Source organism: Pocillopora damicornis, chromosome 4 (assembly GCF_964200805.1).
Source record: "Pocillopora damicornis chromosome 4, jaPocDami1.2, whole genome shotgun sequence".
NCBI classification, from domain to species: domain Eukaryota; kingdom Metazoa; phylum Cnidaria; class Anthozoa; order Scleractinia; family Pocilloporidae; genus Pocillopora; species Pocillopora damicornis.
The window spans coordinates 14,747,152-14,763,032 of NC_142673.1; the positions used below are offsets into that span (position 1 = coordinate 14,747,152).

Genomic DNA, 15,881 nt, shown 5'->3' on the forward strand with positions numbered 1-15,881 from the left:
GCTATTTTAGTGGTGAGTCATAATCCTGCCGTGGTTTTCTAAGTTGTATGCTCGGCGGCACACTGATGGAATTCACGCCAACACGGCCCAATTTACTTCGCCAGCGTTTCCTTCGTCTCTTTGCATCGAAAAGTATGCCTCAGAAACTACGGATTCATATCTCCGAAGGTTCTAAAGAGTAAACCAACCTTTTAAAAGTTTTCAATGAGTATAAATCTTGACTAGGGACGCCCCCATTTTAAACCTTTCTTAGTGGCCTAGCTGCTTGCATGTGACGTAACATAGCCTCAATCCCATTTTTTCCTATATCCTTGCTGTTTGTTTAACAGTGATGAGGTCCAAAACATCATTCTTGCCCCTGATCCGTCCAGGATTAGTTATCTGAATTTTCAAAACGGCGAGTTGTGTGCATTTTAAGGCTAATTTTGATCGCAGACATGAAGGTTACCCTATAGCTAGGCCTTTATTAGGGATCTTTAGCAAATCACGACGGCGACGGCAACGAGGACATGGCAAAACAAAGGATCTAATGGGCAAAACAATGGTTCAGTTCGTGTGTTTTCAACTTTGTACATTTTTCAGCCGTCTTCTACAAAAAACAACATGAAATCACCAAAATTTTCGTCGTCTACGAATGGAAACCACGACGGCAAATTATTTTAATTTCTATCTGAAACTCAACGCTGCTCAAAGACGTTATACTGAAGTTGAGATGTGGCGCCGTAAGAGACGGTAAACACATACAGCCATCTTCGAAATTCTAACTGAAAATAGACACTCATTTTTCAATCGATATCTTCCTTGGTGTTGCCCCCCTGACTATTAAAGGTCCCTATTATTAGCGCTGCACGATGCACTTTTCTTCACCCGCGGGAAGACTTGAGACGAGTCGGGAGAGGCTTGGCGGGGATATGGCACCAGACACCTTACAAAAAACCCTCCTACTTTCCTACGGGTGAAGAAATCCTTGTGCTGAGGCGCTAATGTTAAGGAGTTTAACCCTTTAACCCCTGAGAGTGAGTATTATCTAATTTCTCCTTACAATATCTCCCCCAAAATCATACGTAGAGGTCATAAGAAAAAAGGAAATGATCACCAATGATAGAGGCTCTAGATTGTTAAATTCTCCTTTGCAGCACCTTTGGAAATATATTGAGAACGGTATGGAGAATATGCATACTGATGTTAGGGTGTAAAGGGTTAAGAAAACCACAACGGAAACAGGAACGTCATTAAACAAAAGGTTTCATGAGCAGAACAATGGCTGTGCACGTGTATTGTAAATCTTTGTAAATTTCTTCGCTTCTTCTGCAAAACAACAACGCGAAATGACCAAACTTTGCGTTGTCTGGAGAACGAGAACAACGACGGCTAATTTTTTAAATTTCTATTTCCGATTTAACGCTGTGTTCCATATTCAGTTTCGAGATAGTTTTGACAGTAATAAACAAAATAAATTACTTTAGAGTATTGGGAGATTCGTAGGTAGAATATAAGTTTATTTTTTAACCAACGTTGTCCACGGCGTCCCGTTTTCGTTTCTGAAACTCCCTAACGACTTATTTCTGTGGGCCTGGTCGTTGACTATCCTTTGGAGACTCAAAACGTAAGAAATAATGAATAATATCTAGACTTCCCAAAGGAGATAACTGTTGTTTGTTGCCTGGGGCCATTTCTTCTTGCCACGGAAGAAACGGGTCAGACTACACTGTATATCAGGAACTCATTAGAAAAAAAATAGTTATAAGTTTGCGCGGAAAAAATCTCGTGAAACCACACATCAAAGATATGCAAAGGCTGTGCATCTTGTATCCTTGGTGTTCGAGCTCACTCGAAACATCCATCCACGAATCATCTATCGACTAAATAGCTTCCCTTAGTATGACTCGATTGGTCACACATTCTAGAAGAAATATATGTTTTTCTTATTGGTGATTTCCTGCCGCTTAATGTACATGCAAATGTTCTTTTCTCTAGAAATTACAACTACCCCTCAACGTGACAAAGAGATAGTTCCCCCCAAAAGATAAATCACGTAAAACTTTCATGGGGGAACAAAGTTACTTAATTTAACCGCAGGCAGTCCGGTATGGGTTTGACGAACGTCACTTCCGGATCGAATGCTTAGATGTAAAATAGTCGTAGTGACAAGGTTATCGAAAAAAATCTACAATAATCACGCCCTAAATTTTGTATCCACTAGAGTACGTGCATGATTCTGTTGTTGTGTCCTATTTACAATGACGAATAACTGAGAGGACGTGAAGAACTAAATTCTTCTTTCAAGATGTAAGATTTATAGAAAGCTCTATGGAACAAACTTTGTACGTGAGGCTGTTTCAACGGAAGAATTTAGTCGTCATGACTAACGATTAAGACAAGTCATACCTCAACGATACCAGATGAATTAATCAGTTTTGTGGGGTGAGGTTGCAGAAGTGTAAATCGTCAGTACTGAAGTCTTGAAGTGGAGCCTGCTTGAGAATAGAATTTTGGATACCTAAAGTAATCGTTGAGAATCTATTAAGGAGAATCTTTTCCTTAAACAACCTTATGAGATGGAAGTCGGGAAGAAGGAAATGAGGATTGTCAAACTTTTCAGCTCATGGATTTTTTCTTGTTTCATATTTTCATAGCAATGGCAGCAGCTAAAGCACAGAATTACTTATCAGAATGTTTGGGAAAGCCTTCCTCGCTAAAATTTTTAGTCCCGAAGCCCAAACCCAGTCCACCATTAATATGAACGCGCTCAGGGAAATTTCTCTTTCAGCCAAAACTCGTTTTTAATACAAATCCCTTCAGACTCTCACGCGTCCGAGTATCTTATTATTTATTCCATGTATTTTAGTTAAAGATTTGAAATTCCAGAACGTATTTGCACTATTATTTTTGGGTTGAATTACAAATTTCATCGCCTGTGGAGAAGAGCTATCAAATGGAAGTATTAGATTTCGTAATGATGTCAGAATCTCCTGATATGTTCCCTTTCTCTTTGAACGGAAGCCGTGGGTGCGAAAGTTCTTAATTTCAAATTTGCGCAACCGTTTAAGCCTCCCCCAATATATAAGAAACAACTTCTCTGGGTCACTCACACGTAAAGATATCGTTGCTCTTTAGACAAGCAAGATAAAGATGAAGGCAGCAGTTGTGTTGGTCTTTGCTGCAGTTTTAGCTCAATCCGGGAGTCTTGTTGAGAGGTAAGTCTAACCATGTACTGTCTTCTTACTTCGGGCAATTTTCCAGATACCATCGCTCGTGAAAAAAGATTTCTCTCGCAAATGCGCTATCAGACGACGTGCTTGGAGATCTTACGCGCTATGCCTCCTTCAAAATCGTCTGAGCGCTTTAATATTTTTCTATGTCAACGTAACTTAAGATTCAGTACAAAGCCGTGATAATTTTAGCCGCGGAGTGTATGTACTATGACCTCGATGACAGTCCATTAAAGATAGAGGGTGAAAGTCTGTTAAAGATAGAAGGTGGATAAATGGTATACCTGTGTAACATTTGATTTATTACAGTCTTAAATTGTTTCCTAGACAGACCGGTCGCTTGAAATGAAACTGCATAGTAAAGAGTGACATATGCCTCAATGAAAAAATTGTAGCCAGAACGATCAACCTTGAAGAAAGGTGAAGCTTTTCAGCTTTTCAGGAAGTCTGTTTTAGGAATCACAAGATCTTGAGAAATTAATCGCACGTTCCAAATCGTATAAAATCAAATATCACGCAAATTATCCTTTAAATCAGACAAACAATAGAATACAGTTTACGCAAAAATATGTACGGATATATGTCCCCGGACATTATATATTCCGAAAAGCAAAACAGTTTTCCGAGAGCGAAGTGCGAAAAAAACCGTGACTCGGCAAAATATATTTTTGTGCCGGGAAGTAAATACGCACTCTTAACTCGCTGTCAAAACGTTATCTACCCTGGTTCTGGGATGTTCACTTTAATATGACGTTATAAACAAACACGGCACCCTTGCCAGAGCAAGCTCGATACATGATCTCCGTCTGCTACACAAATTGTGCTATGATATAGAATTTAATTTCTCCTGTAATCTTGTTGGTGAGCTGATGTCATTGGTTACTTTTTTACCTGTTTGAAACCCCGTGCCTCTTCTCAATTTAAGCACGATTTTACGCACACTGTTTATTATTTTTTTTATAAATATGAAAAATCTAAGGTATATTGTAAAACCTTTTGAAGTGTACATTGGGTCACACAAGGGTTCAGTTAAAAGTCCACTGAACAGAGTTTTGGAACATAGAGCGCTGGCTGAATTGCCATCAATACAGGTTTCACCGTATACCTCTTCTTCTGTAAGAACACCAAAACGCTTTTCAATCTCCAATCAATTTTCAAACGAATACCTTCGTTATAATGGATGTAAGAAATCGCGCGCGAGCAGAATATTTGACCTATTCAAGGGGTCACGAATTTGATCAGCGATATTTGTATCTACTATTGTTCTGTTGAAACCAAATCACAGCAGGCGTTGATTCAAGTCACAGCAGGCGTTTCATCTTGCTGTGCATTTTCAAGATGATTAGGGTGTTCTGTCGGAAACGTATTTTCTCATCACTTCATAACCTCTTAAATCAGCTAATACCGGCACATTTACGCAGTTTAGTCGAAGTTTAACCTCGTTTTCAGGCTGAGTCGAAAGTCCTCACTCAATGTCTTCGCTATGTCTAAAATCTACTCTAGCTTCATCTGGTAGAAGTTTTCTCCCAAGATTCAAATAGGTCGGTTTAGTGCTCAAAAAGGGTACTCTTATGTTTTGAACGAATTAAACAAATATTGATGTACAACAACGAACTTAAATGAGAAAAAAATGAAGAATGTTGAAAGAGCCGAGTGACCTATTTGTCGAATGTAGCAATTTAAGTTTACTTCCTTCGTCACGTTTTATTCCTTCGTAAAGCCAGTATTAAAATGTATCTCATTTTCTTTGCTTCACGTAGAAAGAGAAGCAAAAGAAATACTAGACATCGGTGTGCAGGCAATTTTTTAAAGTTCGGATGTTTATGAGTTTGTTCTAACTATTGATTTGCACGTGTGCAAAATTTTGTCTCTGAAATTTTGTCTTTTTTGTGATCGAGTTATGATTGTGGTCTTTGTGTGAAAGGCTGTGGTATAATATTTTTAGCAAGACCTTGAAGTCATGAAAAATTACGCTTCCATGGAACTTTAGTGCTCAAATTGATAACTTCTAATTTCCAAGCTTCCTGTATTAAGTTAATTTTCTTAAAACCTTTTGATTATAAGTATGATTTGGTTATCAACTTATTTCTCCAAATTTTGACAAGAGATTTTCCCAAAGGAAGTTTAAAGTTCAGTTGATTGTTTTAAATAGAATGAATGGGAGACTGTGAAGACTCCAGTACATGTAATATGTAAAATATTTTTACCTCATTCCAGAGGTGGCAAAATTAAAACCCTAATTAGATCTTTTGGAAAATTGTTTTCTTATGTATAGCTGTGTTCTATATTGGCTCTCAGCTAACACAAGAAACTTGATAGGTGAAGTTTTTCTTCTGAAAGGAAAATATTTGTATACTATGTTAATGGTGGTCAGAGTATTAACAACTTTTTCCATAAGTGGCTACCAATGCTGCAACAGTGTTATGAGGTGACAACCAAACATAAGATCCTGCTCACAGACTTAACCCTTTAACTCCCATGTGTGACTAGGACATAATTTCTCCTTACAATATCAATACAATACCCACCAGATTAGTGATGAGAATAAAGAAAAATGTAAATTTTGGGATAATTAGTTGATCCAATACTAAATTCTCTGAACTAACATTACAAAAATTGTATGGTTGACAGTATAGAGAATGGCAAATTTGATGTGGAAGTTAGAGGGTTAACAGATAGCACTAAGATGTCTTGCAGATGGAGGTAGACCACTAGTAACCGGCTTTCATTGAAACCCCTGGATAATAGTGCATAATGGTGGACTTGATCCTTGCAATCCATCCCCTTAAAAATATTAAAAAGAGAAAACATTCAAACAACATACAAATAAAAATAGTGAGGACAAATTTCCATGGACCTTACCACTTTATAAGTCTCTAACATTCTACAATGCAGATGCAGAACATATTGAGATCCTCAATCTTCCCTTATTAACAATTGTTGGTTTTTACAATTTTGTTTTCATTCTTCTCTTTATTTGCAGTGGCTACCTTATAACATGCCCAAGACTTTTCCGTGCTGGCAGCACCCAAGAATTATCTGTCAGTCTCATTGATGTCAATGAAACATGGTTCATCCATGCTTCACTGACCTACAGGTCAGGACCTGGTGAAGAAATAGCTAGTGATGGAGCACAGTTCACTAGTGACTCTGAAGGAACCCTTAAACTCAATGTAAGTGTATCAAAGGTTCAAGATATTCTTGGAAAAAGTGCAATTTTTTTCTCACGTCAGAATAACTCTACCAATCTTTTCCTTTTATAACCTTTTTGAAGGCAGAGGATATCTTTACATTACTCTTTGAACTTTGGTAGAACAAATTATCCAAATTTATTTTTAACTAGGTTAAGCGATTTGTATGGGATTGTGGAAAATTTTAATATATATTTAGGAGAGTAATGTATTACTGCTTATGTGTAATGCAGCATCCCACACACACGTCAAGGGCATGTAATTGGTGTTAGTTACAAAGGGTTTAGTAACAAACACGCAATAAAAAATTTCCATATGTGCAGTGGTGTACTTGCAAATGCATATATATTAATTCCTCTTTTGTCATTCATTGCTCACATCTATGTGTACTCCTTCACACAAATGCTATGTTATGGGAATTTGTATATCACTCAAGGTGATGACTCTTAAATGCCTTCCTGCAACAGAAAAAATGCAAAGTTGTTGATTCAAACATTATTGGCATAGATGTGTGTACCTTACATTGCATATTATTTGTTTTATTCAAGATACCACGAAATTTGAGAACCAACAAGAGGGACAGCATTCGAGCAAAGCTCAATGTCTTTGGAGGACCAGTTCATGGAGGGCTCGTTTTTGAGAAGAGTGAAATAATAACGATTAAAATTCCAAAGATTTCTGTTTTCATTCAAACAGACAAGCCAATCTACAAACCAGGCCAGACAGGTAATTTCAATAAATTTCTATTAAGAGATTGACCCGTGCATGGCGAAATTTTGAGAAAGAGGCATAATCTTCACCAGAAGGGCATTAACCCCTTAAACCTGCAGAAGTGATTAAGAAGTGACTTCCCTTCATTACTCAAATATGTTATCCTGCAAACAGGTAAGGAGAATAGACAAGCTTATGTGTGCAGTTTCATCAATTAAGTTTTATTTAACTCTTTAAACCCTAAGAGTGCATAGCATCTAATTTCTCCCTTCAAACAAAACCTTCTTTTCAGCACTTAGGAAATATGTAAAGAACAGGGTTAATTTTTCTTTCTTTTAGTGAACATGCGTATTGTTGGTGTTGATGAAAACCTCAAGCCCTTAACAGGACAGGTAAACTCTGACAAATACAAATTTTTGTTGACTTTTTAGGCAAATCATGCAGCAAAATGCTATTGTAACAGAACGCTTCTTTTGAGTGGTTGACTTATTACACAGCAGTATATTAAAATATATGTCTCTTGCATTTTAGAATCATTAATAATTACACCTCTTGTGATGTTTCTTCACAGGTCAAAAGAGTTTCCATTACTGTAAGTAGAACTGTTTTGTTTTCAATAGCTATTTTCTTTAGAGGGAAAGATTCCATCACCTAAAGGTCTTTGGATGTGGCATCTTTTTTCAAACTAATGAAAAGGAGGTGCTGTAAACACAGGTGTATTAGTGGTGTCTTTTTCCCAAAATTTTTTGCAGCAGTTCAGGGGTGTAGTTTATCTGCAAGAGCATCTGAAAAATGTGCCGTAACTTTGCATAAATTAACACTGATCATTAAAATTTACAAGTCTGTAGAGTGAAGTAACATGAACTTCGTAAAGATATTTGCATGGATAGAAATTGATCATTGTTCTTGCAAGTTTGGTGGCTCCTAAACAAAGATGATTCAATTTATAAGTGTAAACTTATAAATAAAAACAGCTGTCCTGCAGTTGAGTGGCATAAACCCTCATCTTCAAGAGACCTTTTAACCAGTTAAAGGTTGCCTTAACTTCCTTGAGTAGCTAAACATTACTGAATAAGGAACATTGTCATGCACTGTGATGCAAATTAATTCTTCAAAAGCTACCTGTGCCCAGTACCCTTTCTACTGATCAACTACCTGTCTGCTACACTACAAATCACCTTTTGCTCAAAGTAATAATTCCTATTTGTTTTTTGTGTAAAACCTCTCTGAAAATCTGTCAGGAATGAAAAAATACTGGTTGAACAATACCAGAGTAAGATCAAATATAAGTCTAAGTAGGTGGTTATATGCGGGTCTCTATGGCACTCAACTGCTGGGTATTGATTATTTCTTGTAGAGTCCTGGTAAAGTACGTACAATGCAATGGGACAATGTGGATTTCATTGGTGGTGAGTCATTAACGAAGTGCTCTTTTTGTCTTTTATACAGAATAATCCCAAAGTTCTATGTATTATCCAAACATACTTACAGAGCATAGATACATGGCATATCCTTGTCACTCATGTAGGCTTTTTGTTCACACATCAATTGCTTCAGATAGGACCTCAGTTTCCTTTAACTCTAACCCATTGATTTTTATTCATACTTTAGGAATTGTTAGTTTAAAGTTTCCTTTATCAAGCCAGCCTCTTCTGGGCGACTGGAAGATTGAAGCAGAAGTTAAGGTATTTTCAGAACCCACATGGGTCTGCAAAAAATTTGTAAAGTTATTGAATTTTCATGATCTTGTTTTCCAGACATGGAAAGTCATGTAATTTAATTGTATTGAATTTTTGTAAGATCAGTTAAGAAAGAAATACCGTGATTTAATTATCAGTTTACCCATTATAGGTCTTGGAAAAATTCTATTGTAGGTCATGAAAATAATAGTTATGTCCCAGAAAATATTAAAAAACAAAAATGTTCAACTGTTACTTGTCCGTGCATGACTTTCCCTCTCAATGCTTAGTAAAGCAAAACAAAACGGTAAAAAATGAGAACAAAAACACTGGGTTATATCCCAATTGTTTAGTGGCCAAAGATTGGACCTATAAAGGGTTTACTCAAGATAATTTGTGATGGGGTGCTGAGAACTACATGTTTTCAATTAAGTTTAAGGAAAGGGACCAGTGAGGTTTTTTCTAAGTACATGCATTGAACAGTACATGGCTTATTTTTCTTTGCTTGTGCCTCTTGGTCTGCGAACCACAGCTGTAGTAAATTTAAAGTGATTTGTCCTGGCTGACCAGTTATAGAGCTTTTTCTGCCTAGAGTCTGTCTATTTGAAACTGATAGTAATTCAAACTTTCTAACAATTTCTTCCTTCCATTTAAGGGTGAAAAAGGAAAACTTGTCTTTTCAGTGGATAAGTATGGTATGTCTTCTCATGAACAAATATCTTAATGAGATTGTACTGTCTAATTTTGTAATGTGAATGCTAAGTTCTGATTGGCTAACCTACATGTATGCCATCTTTCAGTTCACGCACAGAACATAAATTAAAAACCATAGTTTTGTAAGCATTTCACCCATGGTTTGTTTTACACAAAACATTAGTGTCTGTATGAAAGACAATGATATCAATATTATAAATTTCGATACCTTAATGATTCTATTTGGCACCTGGGGTCCTTGATATTTACTTTTGGTACCTCAAGGAAGGGAGCCTATTTGAACCAGAGTGTTAATTGGGGGCAGGATGCATATTCCTTTTTTTTTTTTTCTTTTAAAAGGATCAAAATGACCTGAAAACAGACTTGTTTTCCTTGGATCCTTCCTTGCTAGAACAATCAGCCAAGTAATCACCACAAAATAAGATCATTTGTGTAAAGGAACTGTGCGTAAACTGCTATTTTGAATGAGAAATTAATGGAAGATGAAGCACGGTTGATCTTGTTATGATATGCAAAAAAACCTTCCGGACATCAACGTTTGCTTTTTCTTTCTTATGTAACTCTCAACTGTTATGTAACTTTCTGGACTGGTTATGTAATCACTTCGGACTACTCACGTGTCAGTTCTCGGGTTACACGGAAAAAACATATTTTATAATAAGAGAGTCGCTATCGCGTTGTTGTTGTTTCGTTAGCTCTAAAGGTAACCTGCCTCTCAAGTGATTAAAGTTTGTGTTCAAAGAAGCTTACTGGACTCAGACTCACTATCTTGCTCTCTCGCGTCATAAAGGACAAAACTTGGTGTCAGAAGTGGGATCACGTTTCACGAGCTTTGTTGTTGTTGGTGGAAGTTATTTTATATTGGTCATGACCTCGACCTCTGCTAGTCAGCAACCTTCTGGTTCATCGGCTGCTACACCGATCTATACCACCACAGTACCGCTAGCCAAACCTCCAGATCCTCTTAATCTCGAAGACAGGTCACGTAGAGGCGATAACTGGTTACACTTTAAGAGAGCATGGCAAATCTATGAACGGGCGGCTGGGATAAGTCAAAAGGACGGCCCAGTCCGTGTTGCTCATTTTCTTAACATCGTTGGAAGAGAAGGAGTCCAATTGTTTGACACCTTTACCTTCGCTGAAGACGAAAGCGCTGACAATATTGATGACGTCCTGGCTAAATTTGAATCTCGTTGTTTGCCGCAGCGAAATCAGACGTATGAACGGTACCTCTTCAACAAGAGAGAGCAAGAACCAGGAGAAAGTGTCGATCAATATTGCACAGCACTGATGCGCCTTTCTGAACACTGTGGGTTCCTAACCCTAAGAGACAGCTTGATAAGAGACCGCCTCATCCTTGGAGTCAAGAATGATCGGTCACGCAAGAAACTTTTAGAGAAGAAAGATCTCACTTTGGATAACGCGTTGGATATCCTGCGAACACAAGAGCTAACTGATATACGCGCTTTAGACATGACAACTGAAGAAGCCAATGTGAATAGGGTAAAAGCCAAGAAAACGAAACCGCCTAAGACCCAGACTGAGGATACAACACCGCATAAACACACTTCAGGTAAGAAGCGGACTCCTCCGTGGAAGTCAAGAGGGAAAAGTTCTGGTAACCCCGACAATGTATACACACGAGAATGCAAGTTTTGTGGTACTGTTCACGAGATGAAAAAGTCAGCTTGTCCAGCAGTTGGCAAGAAATGCACCAAATGTGGCAGAGACGGACACTTTGCAAAAAAATGCCACTCTCGCTCTGTCAATCACGTACAAGATTGTGAAATCTACAGCCACAAACCCTCCCCCACATCAGCTTATGTAACGGCGTGCCTTAACAATAATGCCCAAGTACAACTTCAGATTGATACAGGTGCTTCATGTAATATTCTCCCCAAAAGTGCCTACATCCGGGCTACAGGAGACAAACAGTGTACAAACCTTGAACAGTCGTTTACAAGGCTCATCATGCACAACAAGACTGTAGTCTGGCCACTTGGTCAAATCCGCCTACTAACTGAACGGAAAGGAAGAAAATATGGAGTTCTTTATCACATTGTGAAGCAAGATTTGACACCCCTCCTCTGTCGAACGACGTGTGAAAAGATGAACCTGGTCAAAATCTTGGATGCTGACGTAAATGCGATTCACGACGAAAGAATTGACGTCTCGTCAAATGTTAGAAGTGATCCTATCCTATATGAATTTACCGATATCTTCACTGGAATTGGCTGCCTTGAAGGAACCTACTCCATTCAAGTGGACGAAGGTTTCCGCCCGGTGGTACATCCCCCTCGTAAAGTGCCAGTCCCACTTCGAGATACCCTCAAGTTAGAGCTGGATAACATGGTGAAGAGTGGTATCCTCGCCAAGGTAGTTGAACCGACATCATGGGTCTCTAGCCTTGTCATAGTGAAGAAATCTAACGGGAAAATACGAGTATGTCTGGATCCTCGAGATCTCAACCGCGCAGTGAAACGCTCACATTATCCACTTCCAACTATTGAGGAAGTAGCAACTCGCCTTAGTGGTGCTAAAGTCTTTAGCGTGTTAGATGCCAAATGTGGATTCTGGCAGGTACAACTTGATGGAAAGAGTAGTTACTTGACAACCATGAACACACCTTTTGGTCGCTATCGATGGCTCAGAATGCCATTCGGAATAAACTCAGCCCCAGAAGTATGGCAACAACGAATGCACGAGCTAGTAGAAGGACTCGCAGGTGTTGAAGTCATCGCCGATGATTTCCTAGTTTGCGGTTTTGGAGACTCTAATGAAGCTGCAATTGCCAACCATGATCAGAATCTCAAGGCTTTCCTCAGTCGCGCAAGAGAAAGAAACCTCACTCTCAACAGCGAGAAGTTGAAACTTCGACAGTCACAAGTTCCTTTCATAGGACACCTCCTTACAGCGGAAGGTCTAAAACCTGACCCGTTAAAGGTACAAGCTACAGTGGACTATCCGGTGCCTACCAATCTCGCTGAACTCAGAACGTTTCTGGGAATGGTGCAGTATCTGGCGAAATTCTGCCAACATCTGTCTACAGCATCACAGCCCTTAAGACAGTTGGAAAAGAAGGAAATAGAATGGCATTGGCAACACCCCCAAGATAAAGCCTTTAAGGAGATAAAAGAGCTCATCACTAAAGCCCCAGTCCTACAGTACTTTGACGTGAGTAAGAATGTCACTATACAGTGCGATGCCTCACAGTATGGCATTGGCGCAACTCTACTTCAGGAAGGACAGCCAGTTCACTACGCCAACAGGGCACTGACGTCGACAGAGCAAAATTACGCACAGATTGAGAAGGAGCTCTTAGCTGTTGTATTCTCTTGTGAGCACTTCGAGCATTACATTTATGGCAAGCACGTCACAGTCGAAACAGATCACAAGCCACTGATTGCTATACAGAAGAAGCCAATCAATACAGCTTCTAAGAGATTACAGCGTATGATGCTACGTCTTCAAAGATTTGACCTGAATCTCACTTACAAGCCAGGCAAAGAGATGTACATCGCTGACGCACTTTCTCGCGTTCTACCTAAGCAGTCAAAGGTACCAAATGCTAGCACCTCATCCTGCTATAAAGATCTAGAAACTGTCAACTTTGTTGAAGACTTATCGATATCAGAGTCGACACTTGCCAAGTTTCAAGTGGAAACGGCCAAGGATGAATCTTTACTAGCGTTGTCACAAGTCATACGCGCTGGCTGGCCTACAAAAACTTCCATGGTACCTACAAGCGCACAGCTTTTCTTCAAATACCGAGATGAAATGACGCTCCAAGATGGCCTAGTTTTCAAAGGAACGAAGATCGTTGTCCCAGAGAGCCTTCGCCGTGACATGATAGAGGAAACACACAAGTCCCATCAGGGACTCCAAGCATGCCTTCGAAGGGCCAGAGAGGTTTTCTTCTGGCCAGGAATGTCTGCACAACTCAAGAATCGTATTGATAAATGCTCTATATGCCAAAGTGTGAGACCTGAACAAGCCAGTGAACCTCTTCAGCCTCACCCAGTTCCTGACAGGCCATGGCAACGAGTTGGAACAGATTTGTTTACCTTCGAGAACCGAAACTACCTCGTATTAGTTGATTACTACAGCAACTTTATCGAGCTGGATCATCTTGCCGATACTACGTCCCAGACAGTCGTTCACAAGCTGAAGATGCATTTTTCGCGACATGGGGTACCCGATTACGTAGTTTCTGACAACGGTCCTCAGTACTCATCCTCAGAGTTCCGAAGATTTGCAGTAACGTGGAAGTTCACTCATATCACCACCTCACCACACTATCCACAAGCTAATGGGATGGCCGAAAGCGCAGTCAAAACCTGCAAGACTTTAATGAAGAAAGCTCTTCTGTCTCAATCCGATCCATATCTTGGTTTATTGGATCACCACAACACCCCCACTGCTGCGACAGGTATGTCTCCGTGCCAACGACTTTTTGGTCGCCGAACTAAGACACTTCTACCCTTCTCAGAGTCTTTACTCAAGACTGACCAAACAGTTAGTGATCTTCTCAAAAGGGATCGTGTCAAGCAAGCGAAACATTTCGACCAACATGCTAAACAACTCTCAGAACTCAAATCAGGTGACATAGTGCGCATGAAGATGCCTGGAGAAACAAAGTGGTCAAAAGCAGTTGTTTCTTCTAAAGTGGCATCTCGCAGTTACAAGGTTGAAGTCAATGGTAGATCCTACAGGCGTAATCGCAAGCAGTTGCGTTCTACCATGGAACCACTTCAAGAAACCCCCTTCAAAATGGACGAAGATGACCTGACCGTTCCAGACAATCTGCAGGAACAGGACCAACCCCCTCCAGCAAGTTCTCAAGTAGGAACATCCATGTCCCCTCCAAGATCTCAACTACCCCCAACACCTCAAACAGAGCTGAGTGCAAGACCACCTCACGAAGCTACTACAACTGAAATACGGACAAGACATGGACGATTGATCAAGCCACCTAAAAAGTTTGACATTGAGTTATAGTTAAAAAAAAAAAAAAAAGAAAAATAGGAAAAAGGGAAAGATGTTATGATATGCAAAAAAACCTTCCGGACATCAACGTTTGCTTTTTCTTTCTTATGTAACTCTCAACTGTTATGTAACTTTCTGGACTGGTTATGTAATCACTTCGGACTACTCACGTGTCAGTTCTCGGGTTACACGGAAAAAACATATTTTATAATAAGAGAGTCGCTATCGCGTTGTTGTTGTTTCGTTAGCTCTAAAGGTAACCTGCCTCTCAAGTGATTAAAGTTTGTGTTCAAAGAAGCTTACTGGACTCAGACTCACTATCTTGCTCTCTCGCGTCATAAAGGACAAAACTGATCTCAATGTACATGTACCCTAGCTTATTGGAAGGAGGGTGCTAAATGGAATCCTTACTGTACTTGTTAGGTTGCAGATGGATATGCCAAACATAAATGTTTGCACTGCTGTCTGTTGTATCTGTTTTATGAACTGAAAGGTTGCTATTGTACAGACAACCTCCTTCTTACTCAGTGTGGGATGCAAACAGCTATGTTGTTCAACTTGTAACGTGTTGTAACTTTTTTTAACTTACAGTGCTGCCAAAGTTTGAAGTGACCATTGAGCCTCCATCATTTGTAGCAGTGAAAAGCAAAGATATTAAAGCCACGGTTTGCGCTCAGTAAGTCAGACATCTTGTCTTGTCTTGAGAGCATTCTCAACATTTTTGTTATAAACATGTATATTTCTGTTCATAATAAAGTTCGGATATAATGCATGATGTCATTGGTTGAAAGCATGTGCTCTACCAGACAATAGAACATAGAGCAAGAGCTGAACTAAAGCTGTCGCACCATCTGCCAAATATTACTATGTCCGACCACCTCCTGGACTTCTCTTTCTTTTTTTTGTTAACTGAAAGTGAAATTTTGGAACAGGAGAATGAAACAAAGGCTTGCAAACATGCCAGGCACTGTAATTTACATTATTTTAATGTGAGCAGAGAACCGCACAGTTAGCTGGATTGCAAGCTTATGTACAGTAATGAAAATCAAATACAGCTAATACTCATATAGTATATATAGTTTCATGTTCAAAAAGAAAACCAAACAAACCGGACTGATGAAAAATAAAAACTGGCATAACTGTTAAAATTCACACTAATCATGACGGTGTCCAAGTGACTGCAATCATGCTGAAGCCCATCTAAGCTGGCTCATCATGGCTCAAGAATTGGGGAGAGACACGTATGAGACTACGTCTTGTGTTTCTCCCTACACTTCTTGAGTGCTCTAGCCACTTCCTGCCTGCTTTACAACAGAACAGAGCACAGTCAAGGCTTCTCTATTTGTTAAGTATAATGCAGTGTTTTGATAAGTGTTTCAGTTAAGTGA

At 39.3% G+C, this 15,881-nt stretch overlaps 1 protein-coding gene across 4 annotated transcripts in view; it reads left to right on the top strand.

The window, feature by feature from the left end:
* The first annotated feature begins 3,092 nt into the window (after positions 1 to 3,092).
* The window catches only part of LOC113675685 (pregnancy zone protein), a 41,857-nt gene continuing 29,068 nt past the window's right edge, over positions 3,093 to 15,881 (top strand). For all 4 annotated transcript variants that reach the window (XM_027192281.2, XM_089202907.1, XM_089202908.1 and 1 more), the window contains exons 1-9: positions 3,093 to 3,197; positions 6,196 to 6,385; positions 6,952 to 7,129; positions 7,454 to 7,506; positions 7,686 to 7,706; positions 8,472 to 8,523; positions 8,726 to 8,799; positions 9,449 to 9,488; positions 15,085 to 15,169. In XM_027192281.2, the coding sequence (XP_027048082.2) occupies positions 3,133 to 3,197; positions 6,196 to 6,385; positions 6,952 to 7,129; positions 7,454 to 7,506; positions 7,686 to 7,706; positions 8,472 to 8,523; positions 8,726 to 8,799; positions 9,449 to 9,488; positions 15,085 to 15,169 (758 nt within the window). In that variant the 5' untranslated portion in view covers positions 3,093 to 3,132. The remainder of the gene's footprint in view (positions 3,198 to 6,195; positions 6,386 to 6,951; positions 7,130 to 7,453; positions 7,507 to 7,685; positions 7,707 to 8,471; positions 8,524 to 8,725; positions 8,800 to 9,448; positions 9,489 to 15,084; positions 15,170 to 15,881) is intronic.